This window comes from Armigeres subalbatus, chromosome 2 (assembly GCF_024139115.2).
Source record: "Armigeres subalbatus isolate Guangzhou_Male chromosome 2, GZ_Asu_2, whole genome shotgun sequence".
Taxonomy (NCBI): Eukaryota; Metazoa; Arthropoda; class Insecta; order Diptera; family Culicidae; genus Armigeres; species Armigeres subalbatus.
Window position 1 is genome coordinate 366,146,164 of NC_085140.1, and position 20,083 is coordinate 366,166,246.

Here is a 20,083-nt window from a genome sequence, read left to right on the forward strand (position 1 = left end):
TTGGGCCAACAACCTACTGTTCCCGAAACATCAATTTGTTCGAGAATCCGATAATGAAAGAATACGGACTGATTTTACCGCGACGACTCTTAGCGCGAATCAACGGACACGAATAGGAACATGGAACGTTTTAACCCTAACCCAGCAGGGTAAATTGGCACAACTTGCCAATGAGGCACGTCGCATGAAGCTTGAGATCCTGGAACTGAGTGAAGTCCGTTGGCCAAACTTTGGAGAACACAGAACGCCGTCGGGACAAGTTCTGCTATACTCTGGTTTACGAGGTGAACACGCTTCCCGGCATCGCGGAGTTGGCTTCCTACTAAGCGCTCAGGCACACTCTGCGCTTATGAAGTGGGAACCTATAAGTGAAAGGATAATTGTTGCCAGATTTAGAACACGGGTCCGAAACCTTACTATAATCCAATGTTATGCGCCAACCGATGCTGCCGATCTGCAAGACAAAGAGAACTACTACAGCCAACTCAATGCCGTCGTAGATAGAATTCCGAAGGGTGATATCAAGATCTGTTTGAACGACTTCAATGCGAAGATCGGATCCGACAACTTGAACCATGAGAGCATTATGGGACGCCATGGTCTCGGAGAAATGAGCGAAAACGGAGAGCTGTTCGCAGAATTTTGTGGTAATAACGACATGGTGATTGGTGATTGATCTTCCCTCATTGACCGGTTCACAAGGTCACGTGGGTCTCCCGTGACGGCTTTACAGAAAATCAAATCGACTACATCTGCATCAGCCGAAAATGGAAACGGAGCCTTCTTGATGTACGGAATAAACGTAGTGCCGATATCACGTCTGATCATCACCTCCTCATCAGTGAAATACGCCTGTGCATTGCGCGGATTCGTCGGCAGGAGGAAAGAGGTGGACGACGGTTCAACACACGCCGACTGGAAGATGCCACGGTGAAACGGTCCTTCGTTTGAAGAACTGGAGACGCGTGCTGCAAATATTCCGGAAGGTGGCAGCGTGGAAGACCAATGGACCGCCATCAAGAATGCCTTCATCGCCACCAGCGAGAACAATCTGGGTGAACTACGTACCCAGAGAAAAGAATGGATCACCGATGAGACCTGGAGGAAGATAGAGGAGCGAAGATAAGCCAAAGCAGCTATAGAGCGATCGAAAACCAGAGGAGCCAAAGGCTTAGCCCGTCAACGATACGCGGCTCTTGAGAAGGAAGTAAAACGCTCATGTCGACGGGACAAGCGAGTGTGGGCAGACTCTCTGGCCGACGAAGGAGAGAGAGCCGCCACAACCGGAGACATTCGCCTTCTCTACAATATCTCACGTCGCTCAAGCGGTGCGAAGATGAATGCAACGATGCCTGTGAAAGACGCGAATGATCAGTTAATGACCGACCCAACTGACCAGCTGAAACGCTGGTTCGAGCACTTCGAACAACTTTTTCAAGTGCCAGCCAGGCCATCACCACCTCGGCATGACCTGCCTAAGATCCGACGTATAACACGCGTCAATACCGAAGCTCCATCACTGCTAGAGATTCAAGCAACCATCCAAAGCATGAAATCGAATAAAGCCCCAGGGGTCGACCGCATATCAGTCGATATGCTCAAAGCTGACCCCATGACATCCGCTCAACTACTGCATCGTTTATTTCGTAATATCTGGGACACCGCAACTTTCCCTGTCGACTGGATATAAGGTATCTTAGTGAAGGTGCCCAAAAAGGGTGACCTGACTGTATGCGATAACTGGCGAGGCATTATGTTGCTGTGTACCGTTCTCAAAGTTCTGTGCAAAATTATCCTAACCCGGATTCAGGAGAAGATCGATGCGACTCTCTGGCGGCAGCAAGTCGGATTCCGTGCCGGAAGATCCTGTGTGGACCATATTGTCACGCTCCGCATTATTCTGGAGCAGGTCAACGAATTCCAAGAGTCCCTTTACTTGGTATTCATTGATTACGAAAAAGCTTTCGACCGTCTCAATCACGAGAATATGTGGAGCGCCCTGAGACGCGAGGGAGTTTCTGAGAAAATCATCGGCCTCATCGAAGCACAGTACGAGGCCTTTTCGTGTAGAGTGCTGCACAATGGGGTCCTGTCCGACCCTATCCGGGTCGTAGCTGGTGTGAGGCAAGGATGTATTCTATCACCGTTACTGTTCCTCATCGTAATCGATGAGATTCTGGTAGATGCGATTGACCGTGAAGCAAACCGCGGGCTGTTATGACAGCCTATAACCATGGAGCACCTAAACGACTTCGAATTGACTGATGACGTTGCACTCCTCGCGCAACGGCGCTCTGATATGCAGAGTAAGCTCAACGACCTTGCCGAGCGCTCCTCCTCGGCAGGTTTAGTCATCAACGTCAACAAAACCAAATCGTTGGATGTAAACACGGTGACTCCTTCCAGTTTCACAGTAGCCGGGCAACCAGTGGAGAATGTTGAAAGCTTCCAATATCTTGGTAGCCAAATGGCGTCAGACGGCGGTACCAAGATCGACATAGGCGCACGGATCAAGAAAGCAAGGGCTGCCTTTGCGAGTTTAAGAAATATCTGGAAAAACAGGCAGATAAGTGAACGCAAAATACAAATTTTCAACTCTTACGTGAAATCTGTGCTGTTATACGCTAGCGAAACATGGTGTGTATCAGTGGAGAACACTCAACGGCTGCAGGTGTTCATCAACAGATGCCTGCGGTATATAATTCGGCCCTGGTGGCCTCACAACTGGATCTCAAACAACGAGCTCCATCGTCGTTGTCACCAGAGGCCGATAGCAACAGAAATTCGGGATCGGAAGTGGGGCTGTGTTGGCCACACTCTACGTAGGGGCGGAAACGAAATCTGTAAACAAGCATTAGACTGGAACCCAGCGGGACATCGCAGCAGAGGCAGACCCAGAGGCTCATGGCGGCGAAGCCTCAATAAAGAAATAAAAGAAGTCGACCGAAATCTAACCTGGCAACAGGTTACAGCGATAGCCGGGCAACGCTCAGGATGGAGATCTTTCAAGACGGCCCTTTGCACCACCGGAGGTGTACATGATCCTTAAGTAAGTAAGTAAATCCTGAATAGAAGCTAATTTTATGTGATGAGTACAATGGCGTATTGTAACGCAATTGAATCATTTGTTTGAGAAGCTGCATAAGTCCATTTTACACTATTTCGAGAAAACAACAAAAAACTGTTTTTTTAACAAATTTGCACCGAATCTTTCGATTTCTTCGATACAGATCAATAGTTTTGGCAAAACTCAATACCCTGGGGCACTTTCAGTGCAAAAAATGTAAGCAGTTCTCCACAATTGCTCTTCAAAGTACGTGGACATATGTAGTTTCTCAAACAAACGAATTTTTTTCATACATTCCTGAACAAATTTTTTTTTCTTTTTTTTGCCAGAATATGTATTTTTGGACGAGGATTCAGAATATATAAAAATCTCATTTTGGCCAAAAATGTTACATATGCAGTTTCTCAAACAAACGGTTCAATTATTTCTTTGTCAAGTCGAAAAAACAAAAATACCAAATTCTCAACGATAATTAATCCATCAAGAGGATCAGCCCAATAATGTTGTGTTGCCCATATGTTCAATTATGATGTCAGTGACGCCAAGGAGCGCCGACACTTGAAGGTATTTGTCACTGTTCCCATTACAAGGATAGGCAACACCAGTAATAAAGAATAGTGAATCATCAGACATTTTCGTCACGAAAAAACGCTTGTTTTTCTAGGTATAACAAATATTTGTAATTTTTAGAAACACAAAGACACACCCAACGACGATTGAATATGCCATCAATCTATTTGCGTAACTGGTAGCATTTATGAGTTGCAATTGTTCATGTTGCTCAGTACGGACAGGGATGGTTTCAATTGTTCAATTGGAATTTGACTCATTCGTCAATTATTTATTTCAGAAGATGATTTTTAAAATGTGTTGTATGGTAGACTTTTAGCGTAATGTTTTGTACACAGCTCCGTTTATTAACATGCTTATCCAAGTCTAAATGTAACTTAATGTTCACAGAGTCAGATCGATATTTTAATTAGCACCATTCAATATATTTGATGATGATACATTTCAATCATTTCTTATGAGCTAATACAACAAGCAATTAAGCTATTTTTATGATTTGATATGAGTCTCAGCTGAGATCTCCAACTTTTCCGGGAAGCCGTTGGGAATCAAATAGATGTTGTTCGCATGCTCGTTATCGATTTGATGAAATTGCGGCAGTCGTTCCTGCATATGTTATCAAGTAATTAATAGAGCCAAAGGTATCCAGTATAACAAAAGTGAAATAGGCCGAGGCTTGGGTTTTAAGATTCTGATCATTCTCCAGAGGTGCTTGGCACAGTCTTGGATCAGAATGCCTCAGCCGAGTGAAAGAATTCGGGGTCATGTTGTGGCTTTTCCCCATGTCGTTGCTTCAATGTGTCACCCAGGATAGATGTGTGGTATTTAGGTAGTAGAAGAACTAGCTGAAGAACCTTTAACGGTAAGACTCTGATAAGACTAATGGCACCGACAAAAGCGCTGATTTTCATATCGATGGCTTCGATGATTATCAGCTGGAGACTTGACAGCGAGAGACAGTTGATGTGTCTTCGAAGTGTGATGGGCAAACTTTATCCCCTGGTCAGCCATTCGAGTTTCACGATGCGGAAGTCCGAAAGTTTACAGTGATAAACGCCAAGTTAAATTAGTTTTCCTTAAGGACAATCCTCACAGAATCCAAATTTAAAAGTACTAGCATTTTAAAGGGCACTCCACTCAATACGCAGGCAACACACAACTGTCATTTTTATTATTCCACGCACGCAGCAAAGCTGAAATAATGCTTCCGTATTGAGTGGTGTGCCCAAAACGCGATTATTTTTAAATTTGGATTCTGTAAGGATTGTCCTTAAAGAAATCCGCAAGCTCGATTGTTTCTATTGTATGAGTAAGCGTTTCGATGACCTGGTTCACCTTAGCCATCCATTTTCAAATTTTCAAGCATTTCTGGAAATCCATTTGTCCTCACAGCTGGTGCACAGTGAAATTAGCCCTTGATAATAATCGGCGAGAAATTTCCACAATGGTTGCTTTGGCAGTTTGGATGCTTTTCGAAATTTTCGTCAGCGGATTGTTAGCATCGTTGCCAAAGCACGTAAATGCCATGATTCGAGAAAAGAAGTTTCTATCGAAAGTTTGCCCCGAATCCATAAAAAGGCGGTAGTATGATTGTTACAGCTACGAATCACACTGCTGATCGACAACCGCAAAATACTCTTCTAAATTGTTTGCCTTTGACTTACCCCAATTTGAAGAAATCTCGTGAGGCCGTATCCGTCAGGATTTAATGGCGAAAGCAATTATTCCCTTTATCAAACTTACTATATTCGGATTAACAGATGTTTTTTCTTCTTATATTACTCTAAATTCCAGTTAGTATTATTGGAATACACCCAATTCTGTTTTTACACGGATTTTTTTTACACGGCCGTGTAAAAAAAAACCATGCTAAATTTTTGCAAAGTTCCTCCACTTTGCATGATTCGTCGAGAAATCATAAAACGTTTTTTACACGGATTTTCAAATTTTGAACTAGAGTGTAGCTCGCTAGGAGTCAGATCGAAAACGGTATTGGATTTGTAAAACGTCATGCGGTCACTCTGTTTTCAGCGTTGTTTTGAATAATTTATATATCAAAATCGTGATCATTTTTCTGCCCCCCGTAGCAGCCATGAATCGATGTTTTACATAAGTAACATAATGTGACGCCTGTGCGGTCCCAAAGGATGGATGATAAAGAAATACTGAATCACACACATTCCGAATTGAAAACCTGCGGTGCGACTTGATTGTTTGTTTAATCTATGGACCTTCATTCTTCATTCAGTCCTAATCAGTGGCCGTCCGAATCTATAACAGGCTAAGGCAAGTTCAAAAAATATTATGCACTTGAGCAATTTGTCCAAAATCCCTAAATCCGTACGTTATTCTGATCGCCATGAGTCACTCACTCTCCTAATCGCCATCCCCTTTCGATAAGATAGTGGATTCGAGCGATAGCAGTTTTCCGTTCAGCTAGATCGATGTGTTTCAGTGTGTTTTTTGTCAATTCTAACCATAGTTTTGGGATACATGTTTGAGTTCGTTGTGGCAGTGGTTCTCAATCCGCGTTCCAAGGATTACATGTCCTGCTCTCCGGGTATAGTTTGTTATTTTCAAATATCTCAAACTTGAACATTATCGAAACGCATATTGGAGAATGTTCGGTAAATGGTTATTTTGAATGTTTGTTTTGATAATCTCGTGACCAATTATAAAGTACACAATTCAATTCCTAATAAATTGGCCGACAACCAAATAAAGATTCGTTTAATCATCGTACATTGTTCTGCGGAATTGTTCTTGCCTTATTTGCAACTTTGAACTCAATCGGGCTTTCGGAACCAATTTCCAGAACATAAGAGAGACGGAGGTTCGCGATGCTATGAATTTTGGCGCCAGCTTATGCAACAAGCGATTGAGCTGAAGTTTTTAGAGATTAATTTTCTTACTCAAAGGAACTATTCTGGGTGCCCTGGGTGATACATGATTAAGCATTAATAAGAATGGAATTGCCAACTCCTTTAAATGACTTACTGCTGACCGAGGAATTGCTCTTTACTTCACTCATTGGAGCACCCTCTTCATTTGTATACATGAAAAATGAAAAAAAATCTCCCACTTATCGTCTCTGTATCTTCATCTTCATATTGGCATTACATCCCCACACTGGGACAGAGCCGCCTCGCAGCTTAGTGTTCATTAAGCACTTCCACAGTTATTAACTGCGAGGTTTCTAAGCCAAGTTACCATTTTTGCATTCGTATATCATGAGGCTAACGCGATGATACTTTTATGCCCAGGGAAGTCGAGACAATTTTCAATCCGAAAATTGCCTAGACCGGCAACGGGAATCGAACCCAGCCACCCTCAGCATGGTCTTGCTTTGTAGCCGCGCGTCTTACCGCACGGCTAAGGAAGGCCCCTGTGTATACAGTCACGATATGTAGCATACCGTGAAAGACGTTTTTCGCAAACTGTCATGATAATGAACTGATTCGGGAGCCTATATCCCATGATCAATTCCTTTAACCTTCTGTCTGTGCTCAAAAAATCTCACGTTGTCTGTGCTGTGGGGTCATCTTCTTCTTCTTATTGGCATTACATCCCCACACTGGGACAGAGCCGCCTCGCAGCTTAGTGTTCATAAGCACTTCCACAGTTATTAACTGCGAGGTTTCTAAGCCAGGTTACCATTTTTGCATTCGTATATCATGAGGCTAACACAGTGATACTTTTATGCCCAGGGAAGTCGAGACAATTTCCAATCCGAAAATTGCCTAGACCGGCAGCGGGAATCGTACCCAGCCACCCTCAGCATGGTCTTGCTTTGTAGCCACGCGTCTTACCGCACGGCTAAGGAGGGCTGTGGGGTCATATTGACCCCAAAATGGAATTGCTATAAATTTTTTATTGTTTGGGCAATTTTGGATTTTTTGGGTAGTTTCGAGAGAAAATTTAATCATCTTTTAGGATGTTATACCTGACATTGATCATAGGTGGGCGGGTACCTCGCGGTGAAGATTTTTTTGTGAAAAATGGAGCAAAAATAGTGATTATTTATGCTTAACTTTTATCTGAAAATCCTACCTAGTTTGAACTGCATCTTTTTAAAAAGGTTATGCAGGGAGGCGTATATTTCACACATGTAAAAATGTTGCACACTAGTGCCGCCTAATTATAAAATTTCTATTTTTTCTTTTCTTTACAAGACAGTCCATTTCCACCAGATGAACCATGCTGAAGACATAAATTTTTCAAATTTAAAATTTGAGCGAAAGGAATTCAATTTGGGGTAAATATGACCTCAGAGCACAGACAACGTAAGTTTTTTGTTATTTAAATACACTGTAGCGCTTATCTTCTCTTCTTCTATATAATAAAAATGAAATGGTCTGTGTTCGTATCCGCATAACTTGAAAACGGCTGGATGGATTTTCTTCATTCCTTCAGCGAACATGTTCGTTATAGTTTCCGACGGGTTTATATGATATTTCCTCATGCAAAAAATCACGAGTAAGGTTCAGTAAATCGTAAAAACTAAAATAAAGATTCGTATGGAAATTTCGCATGAACGCGCATTTTCGCCTACTACGCAGGACAACGTCTGCCGGGTCGACAAGTTTTCAATATTTTAAAGCGCTTTTTGCACATAGGCGATAGATATCGGCAGGTTTTACCAAACTACCTACCAAAAAATAGAAGAATTGGTTGAAATCTAAAAAAATGGCAGCCTTTCAAAGTGGCCTGGAGTCATATTGACCCCAGAGCACAGGAAAAACGTTGGAAAAAGCTCAAATTGGGGGTCGCTGGTTCTGATGATGCGTGTCAACTTGTTTTACACAGCTGTGCGAAAAAAAATCATGCGCTACATAAAATAAGCAAGAACGGAGTATTCCTATACAAGTTTGATAAACTTGTTTTCATGGTAATGATTCAAAGAGATCTTTGCTTCTCTTTCAACTTTATTCGTTATCTATTGAGAGCGATTTCTGCAAACATTGATTGAATAAGGTAAGTCGTGAGGAATTTCGAGATGTTTGGCATTGATCCGAAATACTGAAATGTTTTCCACTTGATTAAGTCTTAGGAGAAGAACAGTCTATTGTATAGCGATTGTGCTATGCAACAATAAGTGACTGCCCACCAAACCGTGGGCTGCTTTGGATAAATATAACATTTAGTTTAGCCCGAAACCCATCTTAGCGAACCGATCATACGGCCGAAAACGTCATTTTGTCAAACGGTTTATACGGCCGAAAATGCTGTTTGTCATTGTGTATGTGTGTATTTTCTAACCACCACTGTCCGGCAGTGGTATTATGGAAGAAAGCTGCCTGTAATAAAGTTAGCTTTAGCACGAAGGTGTTAGCTCTACTGCAGTTCCCGCCAAATAAGCCATGCCTGTTTATGCTACCATTATCAATTGGATAATGAATCCATAAACGAACTTCCGGATTTTAAATACAGCGCGCATTTAGTTTTGGAATTGTAAGAAAACATATTGAAACAATCTCACCAAATTGATCCAATTCCAGATAAATGAACTGAGGAAGCGATGATCACTTCTAGTGTCCACGAACAATTCACTTCACTCTTCCAGAGCTATTCTGAGCAATTCGTTATTTATCCATGTATTTCTGATATTATCGCACAGTCACACATATTTCACCAAATACATCCTCGTATACAAACTACACAAATGATTTCGCGCACTCAATTAGGAATACACTTTATTAAAAGTCACCAAATACGTATATTTCATACTTCACACTTAAAATTTTTCTTCTAGTACATATGCAAAAATATAGACATCAGGCGAATCTAATTCTTGCGGGAACGAAAAAAAGGTGACAGAAAATTCAAAAGCAACCATCCACGCGCATGCTGCGATCTTTTTCCGAAAATGCTGTTTGTCATTTATCTCAAAATGTAATTTGGACCAATATGTCATTCTGCCGATAAAGTCGTTTGGCAAAAAGGGTAATTTTTCCGTAAAATGACATATGACCGAACAGGTCATATGACCGAACAGTAGTGAATGTGAAAAGTGTGAAGTGATTAATAATAATTGAGAAGTGAGATGCAATAAATAATAAGTGCCAAGTGAGTAGGAATACGTCTCACTTCCTACTTCTTGATCGTCATTTCTTACTTCGCACTGCGCAATATTAGAAGGGCTAAGTGAATAATGAGAAATGATGAATCATGAATGAATCAACTCACTTCCCATTTCTAACGTCTTACTCCACACTTCTCACGTTTTGTGAGAAATGAGGAGCGAGAAGTGAGACGACTTAATTCTAACTCCTCATTTCTTACTCCGTACTTCTGATATCTTGGTAACCACTTCTCAATTATCATCAATCACTTTACACATTTCACATTCACCCATTCACTATTGTTTACGGTCGTATGATCTGTTCGCCCAGTTCACTATTGTAGTGGCAGAATCATAGTAGGCAAATATTGAGATGTCAGATAGTGAGAACCAACACTTAATTATTGTAACACAGAACACTCTAAGACACCGAATAAAGCAGACGTTATACATGAATGCTCCCTTGTTACTTCACTATTGACGTTTACGGTCGTATGATCCAAAAAAGGATTTTTGGCCATATTATTATTTTGGTCAAACCGTCATTTGCCGCTAAATGGTCTAAACGGCATTTTGACCAGATGACGTTCTCGGCCAAACGAATTTTTCGGCCGATCGACTTCTAGGCCAAATGACATTTTCGCCCATATGACCCGTTCGGTCAAGTATAATTTTCAGCCAAATTGCCCTTTCTGCCAAACGACCATTTTGGCCAATGACATTTCGGCCGTTGGCCCCGTTAGGCCAGATGGTTTGTTTCTACCAAATGTTGTGTTTGCCCAACAACTTTCGGCTAAATAGCTTTCGGTCGAATGACTTTCGGCAAAATGATCCTTCCTCTGTTTTTCCAAATGTTTATTAAACTCGCTTATGCCTTTTCGATCCGTGCACTTGTAAGGACATTTTCGGCCAAATGATTCGTTGGCCAAAATGGCCTTTTTGATTGAATGTTCCATGAACAATAAACGATTTTAAAGAAGTGGATATCTGTGGAACAAGTGCTCTTTTTTCCTTTTTTTTTCCTTATGGAAATTTTCATATTGTTTTATTGCTCTCTACTGATCTTTTTTTTAGAAAAAATGTTAATTTTGTTGAATTTTTTTGTAATTGTTTATGGCTTATATTGATTTATTTTTGGATTTAGAAAAAAATCCAGTGGAAAATTTTGATTTTTTATGGCAAAATTCTTCTTTTATAATTGCTAATTTTGCTTTGTGGAAATTCTTAATTGTTTATGGAAATTTTGCATTATTTGTGGATATTTTTATATTTGCTTTTACCTTGTTTTCTTCATTGACTATTTGCTTATTTTTATTGAAAATTTCTTATATTTTATTTTGTCCACATAACCTGTTCTGCCAAACAACATTGTCTGCCCTTTGATTCATTCGGCTTAATGACATTTTTGGCCAATTCACACTTTTTGGCAAACGACCATTTCGGCCAAACGGAATTTTTTGACATTGGTTAAATGGCTTTTGGCCAAATAAGCTTCGGCTGAACAACCCTTTCCCGTATAGCATGAGGCATCTACTCCGCTTTAATCGACGGGATCATGGTGGGTGCGATTGACCGTATACCAAACCGTGGGCTGCTCTGAGTGCCGATTACTATGAAATTCCTGAACGACTTCGAATTGGCTGATGTTGACCTATTAGCGCAATGACGCTCTGATATGAATAATAAGCTAAACGATCTGGCCGAACGCTCCTTTACGTCGGGCCTAATCGTCAACGTCAACAAGAGGAATTCATTGAATATCTAAACGAGCTGTTTTGCGAGTATGCGAAACGTCTTCTTCTTATTCTTATTGGCATTACATACCCACACTGTGACAGAGCCGCCTCGCAGCTTAGTGTTCATTAAGCACTTCCACAGTTATTACCTGCGAGGTTTCTAAGCCAGGTTACCATTTTTGCATTCGTACATCATGAGGCTAGCACGATGATACTTTTCTTCCCAGGGAAGTCGAGACAATTTCCAATCTGAAAATTTTTCCCGGCACCGGGAATCGAACCCAGCCACCCTCAGCATGGTGGCATAAACAAAAACAACACAAGACTGACTGCAGAAACATTTTACATTAATATTAAAGGAGACGAAAATATAGTAAATAAGCAAAACGACTCAGCAAATTTAAAAAATGCGTACAACTCTATTATTAGCAAACTTAGGACTAATACCAATAGCAGTTAGAATGTAAAAATTGTACTATGTTTGTGTGTGTCAATAGTTAGCAGTAATCCCAAGTAACATTTTAAGTTTTATTCCGCTCTAAAAATGGTTTTCAAGATCAATTTATAAGATCTAACAATAAAACCGAGTAATGCACGGCAACCTTCTGATGACCAATATAAGAGTAAGATATAGCAAAAAAACTTCTGGCATCACTGCTCAATTGATGTATGCGAGTTATTTTGGTCGTACTATTTTAACTGTTTTATCGTTGTATCCGATGTTTAAATTTATCGTTTTGTTTAATTATACACCGTTTTTGTGACGTGAAGCATTTAGTGCGTTTAGTGTTTGTGATACGAACTATTGTGCTGTGATTTAATGGTTTAAGCAAGTGGCTATTTGTGATTAACTGTCTATTACACAAAAGCTACACACCATATACTTCAACTTAAGCGACATCTGCTGACAAAAATTAAAAACTCTCTTGTATAAGCACACGAACATTGTGTACTTTTTCTGCTCGAATTGTTGAACTGGTGGAGTACTCGTAGGCGCATCGCAATGGCAAAGCTCTGCGGTAAATGCTCCGAGCCGATAACAGGAATCGACGTCGTCGTTTGTCGAGGTTATTGTGGAGGCTCTTTCCACATGAATGCATGCACAGCAGTAACGAGAGCGTTGACATCGTATTTCACATCGAACAAGAAAAACCTTTTCTGGATGTGCGATAATTGTGCCGAGCTGTTTGAAAACTCACTGTTCCGCTCTTTATCGTCCCAAGCGGATGAGAAATCACCTCTCAATGCGCTTGCTTCTGCTATAACTGAGCTCCGTACGGAAATCAAGCAGTTAAATTCGAAACCGATCATTCATTCATCACCAACAACTAACACACATTGGCCTGTTATTGATCAGCGAAGAGGTATCAAACGTCGTGTGATAGAATCGAATGTGCGTGCTACTGAAACCTGCTGCGTAGGTAGCAAAAAACCTCAGGAAAATGATGCGTCTGTTCCGATATGTAAGAACGAAGAAGATCGACGATTCTGGTTGTATCTTTCAAAAATTCGACCTGACGTAACTGTTGAAACCGTGCGTGCAATGGCAAAAGCAAACTTGAAAATGGAAAACGATCCAGCAGTACTTAAACTTGTTCCGAAAGGGAGAGACATCGAAACACTTTCCTTCGTATCATTCAAAATTGGACTAGACCCTTCACTCAAGCAGCAAGCGCTTGATCCGGGAACATGGCCCGAAGGTGTGTTGTTCCGCGAGTTTGAAAACTATGGAACATCAAAATTTCGGCCACTGCTGAAATCCAACAGGGCAACGACACCGTTGCTGCGCCCCGAAACCACAGCGTCTCCCGTCACTCCTGTAATGGACTTAAATTGAATTGTTTCCACCCAGGACGCATCGAAATAAGCCTTCAGGAAGCCCCTTATCCCTCCATCACAGTCCCGCATTTCCTGCCAGCGCTCATCAGTCGTCCTGGTCCTGTAGTTGGTTGTGGAGAATGGGGCTTCCAAACCGCCGTCTCAGGCAAGTATTCGTACCACAAGAACGACCTACTTCCATTAACATCTGTTGGTTCCAGTTATCAGGTGCCAAATATTCTCGCCTCAAGCTCTCAGGAAGGCACTATGCACGCAGTACACACTTTCAATCAATCATCGTCAACCAACAAATCATCGTTAGAGACACTCCCGCAACCAGGATGCATGCCTGAAAGTTCCATGGAAGCTCTCAATCCTCTCAACACGGTCGAGCCCTTCCTGTCACCGTTCTGCAGTCATCCTGGCCCTGTGTTTGAGAACGGAGAGGAGGGCTTCCAACACTCTGTAACAGGCAAGTATGAACGCAATAGGAACAAATTCCCTTCGATAAAATTCATCGATTACAGCAACCCATCACATGTGAATGCCTGTTCGAGCGCACACCATTTACTTAGTGTATCGAACGACATAAAATCATCAACATCATGTTACCGTACGGTAACATTGCTTACTATTTCGATGTGGAACGGTAGGGTGAATTATATTGTAATAGATAGTTAACGATCAATTTGAAAACTGAGGGCGGATGGGGGGGCTAACGCATCAAACGCATTTAACAGCGTTGGGGCCGGTGTAAATACACCTGACCAGATAACGCGCCGAGGATGAGTAAAGCGGAATGGAAAAAAGAGCTTGGAGCTTGGGAAGAGGGGATAAGAAGTTGGACGCTTGAGTGAACAAGATGTGCGTGGCGCAAGTTTTGTAAAGTTTTGTTAGATAAAACCGCCATCTTTCCGTCCGGGTATCCGTGCCGCCGGAAAACGTCTCTGTGCCGCCTTCGCCAGTAAACCCATCGATATTGTGGCGACTATCGCCATATTTCCGGCTAAAGCCCTCAGTGAGTAGCCCATTCGGCCAGTAAAACGACCTTCCCGAATTGCTGTCATCGTGTGGAACCGCCATCTTGTCCGGGGTGACCACGCCACCAAAAACCCGTTCCAGGCCGCCTTCGACGGTAAAATTGTCAAATCCTCCACCAATACCGCCACCCTTTCAACCGTGGCGTTAAGCCCACCTTGCGGGTCACCTCGTCAGTGGTGCCGCTTTAAGAGGACCGACCAGTATCGTCGTAAACCACCATCTTTTCGTCCGTGACGCCAGAAGCCCGTTCCGGGCTGTCCACGTCGGCAAATTCGCCGAATCATCGGAAATTATCACCATCCTTGGTTGCCCACCCTGTCGGTGGGGCCGTCTAAAGAAAAAGCATCGACGTCGCGGTGAATACCACCCAATATCATCACGTCCGGAGTTTCCGGGCCACCAGAATCCCATTCGTGGTCGCCCCGCCGGCTCAACGACTTTCGGCCAGTACTGTCGGCGGTCGCCCACAAGGAATCCATCCAGCGTTTTTTCCGCAACCTCGCCACGGCTCAAATCCAGTGACGATCCGTCCAGGGACCCATCCTACCCCCTGCCACCCGAAAATCGATAAATAAAACAGTAAGTGAAAATTCAATATTATTTGTGTTAGGACCCCACATCCGAAACTCTCCCCTACTTATACCGCCCTGGGACCCGGGAGAAAAAAGAAGGTCTTTGGTGCCCACCCCGGAAGCGGCCGTTGGCTCAAGACCAGCTGCTTGGGGCTTAGGCGGGTTCCCTTCTGGGACCGAGCAACTTCTCCCGGGGTCAAATTGTTTCAATCATCATCATGGAAGCCTTCAAGTTGTTACACGCCACCAGGATGCACGCCTGCATGCCCTATGGAAGCCCCCAAACCTCTCGTCACAGTCGAGCCACTCCCGCCAGCGTCCTGCAGTCATACTGGTCCTGTGTGTGAGTTCGGTGAAGGGGGCTTCCAACCCTCCCTAGCAGGCAAGTATTCATGCCCAATGACCAGACCCCTTCCGTTAAAATCCACTGATTCCAACAGGCAAACTTCACTCGATTCCTGTTCTTCATCACGCTGCGCCATCGCTACTGCGCCCAGATCAAGAAAACCTGCTCGTATGTCCACCAAAGTGGGTCATGAAGGAATTGACGATCATCGCAATCTGTTGATTTACTACCAAAACGTGAGAGGCTTGCGTACGAAAATTGCTAATCTTCGCTTGCTTCTAACTAGTAGTGATTACGATGTGCTCGTCTTTACGGAAACTTGGCTCCGTGAAGATATTAAAAGTGACGAAATATCCGATAAGTATGCCTTTTTCCGCTGCGACCGTAACCCAAAAAGTAGCCAGCTTTCTCGGGGAGGAGGCGTGTTAGTTGCTGTAAAACGACAATTTCCTTACAACGACCTCTTACCACGTAAGAGACGAAAAACTAATTCGACATACAACCAACCATGGTGGACCTCTGAGTTACGATGTCTTCGCAACAGGCTTAGGAAGGCTCGGTGCCGATTCTTCCTCTCGAAATCCGAAAGAGACAGTAATATTCTCCGTGATATGGAATCAACGTACAAAGCAACTCTTCTATCAACGTATGAGGATTACCTATCTAGTATCCAAGCTAATGTGAAGGAAAATCCTTCAAGATTTTGGGATTTCGTGAAAAAGCGGAAATCATCTGGTCGTCTCCCGTACAACGTAAGCTACAACGGAACTCGAGCTAGTTCCAACGAAGAAGCTGCTAATCTTTTCGCTACGTTCTTCGAGAGTGTGTTTAGCAAGGTGTCACCCACACCTCGTTACAATTGCTTCAGTCATATCTGCGCGCACAGCATTGACTTGCCTATTATTCAGTTTTCTTCCGATGAGGTACTGAGAGCCATCGATGAGCTTGACACCACTAAGGGACCTGGGACGGACAATATACCACCATCATTCCTCAAAAACTGCTCCATGGAACTAGCAAAGCCCATTGCTATGTTGTTCAATAGGTCGTTACGTGAAAAAAACCTTTCCGCTGGCATGGAAAACAGCTTCCGTTGTTCCAATTCACAAATCCGGTAATTCAAACCAAGTGTCTAACTATCGTGGTGTTTCCATCCTGTGCTGCCTAAGCAAAGTGTTTGAGAAGCTGATACATAATGTGCTATACACTGTTGCATCGCCTATTATATCTGATTCTCAACATGGGTTCATGAAGAATCGATCAACAACGACGAACCTGATGTGTTACGTTTCGGCATTGTCACGTGAGATGGAGAAGGGAAGGCAAATCGATGCGATATATGTGGATTTCGCTAAAGCTTTTGATACCGTACCGCACAATCTTGTCATCGAGAAATTGGAGCATATTGGCTTCCCGAGATGGATAACGGAGTGGATAGCTTCATATTTATCTAGTCGTAGTGCATACGTTGTGGTTAACTCAACACGATCTCGATTCTTCGACATTACGTCTGGGGTACCTCAAGGGAGTGTTCTTGGACCACTGATCTTCAACATCTATGTGAATGATCTCTGTATGCTTCTTTCTTCGTCAAAATTATCATTCGCCGATGACCTCAAATTTTATCGCATCGTACGCTCTCCGGCTGATTGTGCGATCATGCAAAATGACGTCAACTCCATGTTAATTTGGTGCAGCGATAACGGTATGCGCATCAATAGCAAGAAATGCAAGGTTATATCTTTCTCTCGCTCTAACAGTCAGATTATTCACCAGTATTACGTTGAAACCGAACCACTTGAACGTGTAGCATCAATAAGTGATCTTGGAGTGACCATTGATGCAAAACTACGGTTTACCGAGCATGTGGCGATCACGGCTTCCAAAGCATTCTCTGTGCTGGGATTTATTCGACGGCACGCTTTCGAATTCACCGATATTTATGCCCTGAAGACGTTGTATTGTTCGTTGGTGCGAAGCATCTTAGAGTATGCTGCACCGGTTTGGTCACATGATAACCATAGAGCGAGTACAGAAGAAGTTTGTCCGCTTTGCGTTAAGGATCCTGCCTTGGAATGACCCAGACAACCTTCCTCCATACTCTGAACGATGTCAACTCATAAATTTGGAGTCCTTATCTGCCAGACGTGTGAAAATGCAGCGATTATTTGTGTATGATATAATACAAGGAAATATTGACTGCCCTACACTACTTGAACAAACTCCGCTGTATATTCCCCCTCGAATACTAAGGCATTCTTCCTTACTAGCTTACTAGTTTTATCGAAGACGGTGTAAATAAATAAATTATAAATAAATTATAAATTATAGCCAAGTGGCCCTCTACAGATAACCACTATAAACCTATTATAAGAGCATTTAGAAACCCTTTTTAAACCACCCGCAAAAAAGGGAATTTGGCTGCGGCAGCTGTCAAAATGTTGCATTAAAAAAGGGAAACAAATCTTTGCAGAAAAATAATAACAAAATGGATTGTTGATGAAAATTATGATGATGACAAAAAAATAATATTTTATTTCAGGTTGTTTTTTCGATTCAGTACCATTGAAAAGAAGTGCGCTTCCGATTTTATGGTCAAATGTTATGAAAAAAATAAGGTAGAAAACCACGCGCCTTTTTTTCTTTTTTTTGGAAATGGAAATAACTCGAAAATATTGATTACCACAACATCTCGGATGTCCACTAAATCGATTAGTATTTTTGCCCAAACTATCAATTAATAAAATTATTTATGGGAAAAAGTTTGATAAGCGGTGAAAATTTCATTAAAATTAGATAAATTAGAATTAGATAAATCCAAGAAGCATGGAAATTGTTACTTGGGATGGCTGTCTGTTAGAAAATAAATGACTGGAAGATTGTATGTTATTATTTTGTAAAATTCTACGTGTTTTTCAATAATATATGTGATTTTGAGTGTACGCAGAAGATGGTCGAAAACCAGTAAATCGACGGAAACGTCCGACAGTCTGGCAAAGTTTTGTTTTGTCATTTTTCGCCGAAAACAAATCGATGAGAATCCCCATCAGAAATTCTAAAGCGTAAATAGAGGTGGGTTGACCAACCGGGACTGGAATCTGGTAGGATATACCAGCAGAGGCAGACCCAGGATCTCGTGGCAACAAAGCCTCAGCAAAGAAATTAAGGAAGTTGTAGTATTTGCGTAAGGATAAGCCTCTCGGAAAACGCGAGTAGATTTCGATTCCCAGAGGCTTGACCTTACCGAAAGGCCCCCTCTTCTGCGACACCCTCATAATTTTCACTGAGTTAGATAATGGGGTAAGTTAAACTCAGTGTTACGGGCTTGTAGCTAAAGGAATTCAAACACCGAAATGTTTAACAAAGTGGCAAGAAAACTACATTGCTGCACAACCAAAAGATTTGCTTTAAAAAGTTATTGTTAAACAATAACTCAAAAAAAAGGCAAAACATCCACACAATCAAAATTTTTGCTCCTAAGTAGTTATTATTAAAAAAGTCAATATCTAATTAAATGATTGCCATCAAAATTTGAACAATTAACGTCTATTCAAAGTTCTCAATATCAATGTCCGATAAAGTCAGCTAGGTATAATAAACTGGAAACCACTGTTATGCTAATGCAGGTACAGTCGACATAATTATGAGTAATGCGGGGCCTTGCACAATGAAACAGTGGCAAATTGATACTGGAACTGATTTATCGTTATTTTGGCTTTTTTTGAAAATGTATTTGTATATGTGCGCTGCGTAGCTGTGATTCAATGTCTTATCTGGAGATCGATCCATAGATTATAATGGCTGATATAAAACTGGATTTCAGTAAAGTTTCAATTCATTCGAGTTTAGTTGGTCTCCGGGACAGTGTAAACTTGGGTCATACAGTTAAGTAGATATTGGTTAGACGGTATTAATAGTGCAACATGATGAAATTACTGATTGGACTGCTGCTGGTTGGATTTTCCATAGAAAGTGCGTGCTCTTGAAAGTTGAATTAATCAAAAAAAAATGTCTAATATAATTTTCCGTTTTTTTGACCTGCGAAGGTCGTGCACAGTTAACATGTTTCGAATGCAATAATTGTGGCGATCCATTCGATCGCAACGCACACACTGCCCAAAGCTGTCCAGGGTTGGCACCTACAACAGTAACACCTCCGGACACAGGAACCACCACGGTTGAGCCACCAATACCCCCTAGCCCTGAAATTCCAGAACTCACCACTTCGGAGCCTACAGCTCCAACTACTACAGTTGCTCCAGATACAACCACTGTCACTGTAGGACCTGAACTAACTCCACCACCGATCGGCCGCCGGAAAAGACAAACTGAATCCTACCGGTGCTACATCATGGTTAACAGTGAGTCAAACATACATCTCACGTGATTCAATGTAATTAATTTAATCATCTTATTCACAGACGGAGTCACCCAGCGTGGATGTACCCCACACGGTAACGATTTTGCCGAGACTTGCCGTACCATCAACGCTGGCCAACAGCCCAATGATTGCCGACTTTGTGACTATTCTGAGTGCAACAGCGCAAGCGGGTTGACCGTTTCTATTATGACATTGATGGCCACACTTCTTGTTGTTCTGAAATTCTTCTAAATAGTCTAATCGAAATTATACTCCAATCTCTCTCGAAGCGTATGAATGTTATTATAGGCGTCGAAATCCGTTTACTCAAATGTTCAGACAGTAATGCTTGTCGCTCAGTACGGTAGCATGAAGCAGTCGAAGACAAGTGGAATCCGACTTGGGTATACTATAATGTAACTATAAGTTAGTTTAATGAATCGCACCGCCAATAAATTATTGAAATTATAATCTATTCATCAGCCGTGGGCACCCATTATTTATCTATAATG

The 20,083-nt window shown here is 42.1% G+C and overlaps 1 protein-coding gene across 1 annotated transcript; it reads left to right on the forward strand.

The window, feature by feature from the left end:
* Positions 1 to 19,044: 19,044 nt before the first annotated feature.
* On the forward strand, positions 19,045 to 19,860 carry LOC134217192 (uncharacterized). The gene is made up of 3 exons (XM_062695978.1): positions 19,045 to 19,183; positions 19,258 to 19,572; positions 19,633 to 19,860. Exons 1-3 carry the CDS (start codon positions 19,135 to 19,137, stop codon positions 19,821 to 19,823), a joined length of 555 nt encoding a protein of 184 aa, XP_062551962.1. The 5' UTR covers positions 19,045 to 19,134; the 3' UTR covers positions 19,824 to 19,860.
* The last annotated feature ends 223 nt before the right edge of the window (positions 19,861 to 20,083 follow it).

Excerpts from the sequence above, each read along its gene's own strand:
- LOC134217192 (XM_062695978.1), top strand. The coding sequence starts at position 19,135 with ATGATGAAATTACTGATTGGACTGCTGCTGGTTGGATTTTCCATAGAA. Across the intron at positions 19,184-19,257 it reads GGTTGGATTTTCCATAGAAA|GTCGTGCACAGTTAACATGT; the intron begins GTGCGTGCTCTT and ends TGACCTGCGAAG. Across the intron at positions 19,573-19,632 it reads GTGCTACATCATGGTTAACA|ACGGAGTCACCCAGCGTGGA; the intron begins GTGAGTCAAACA and ends TCTTATTCACAG.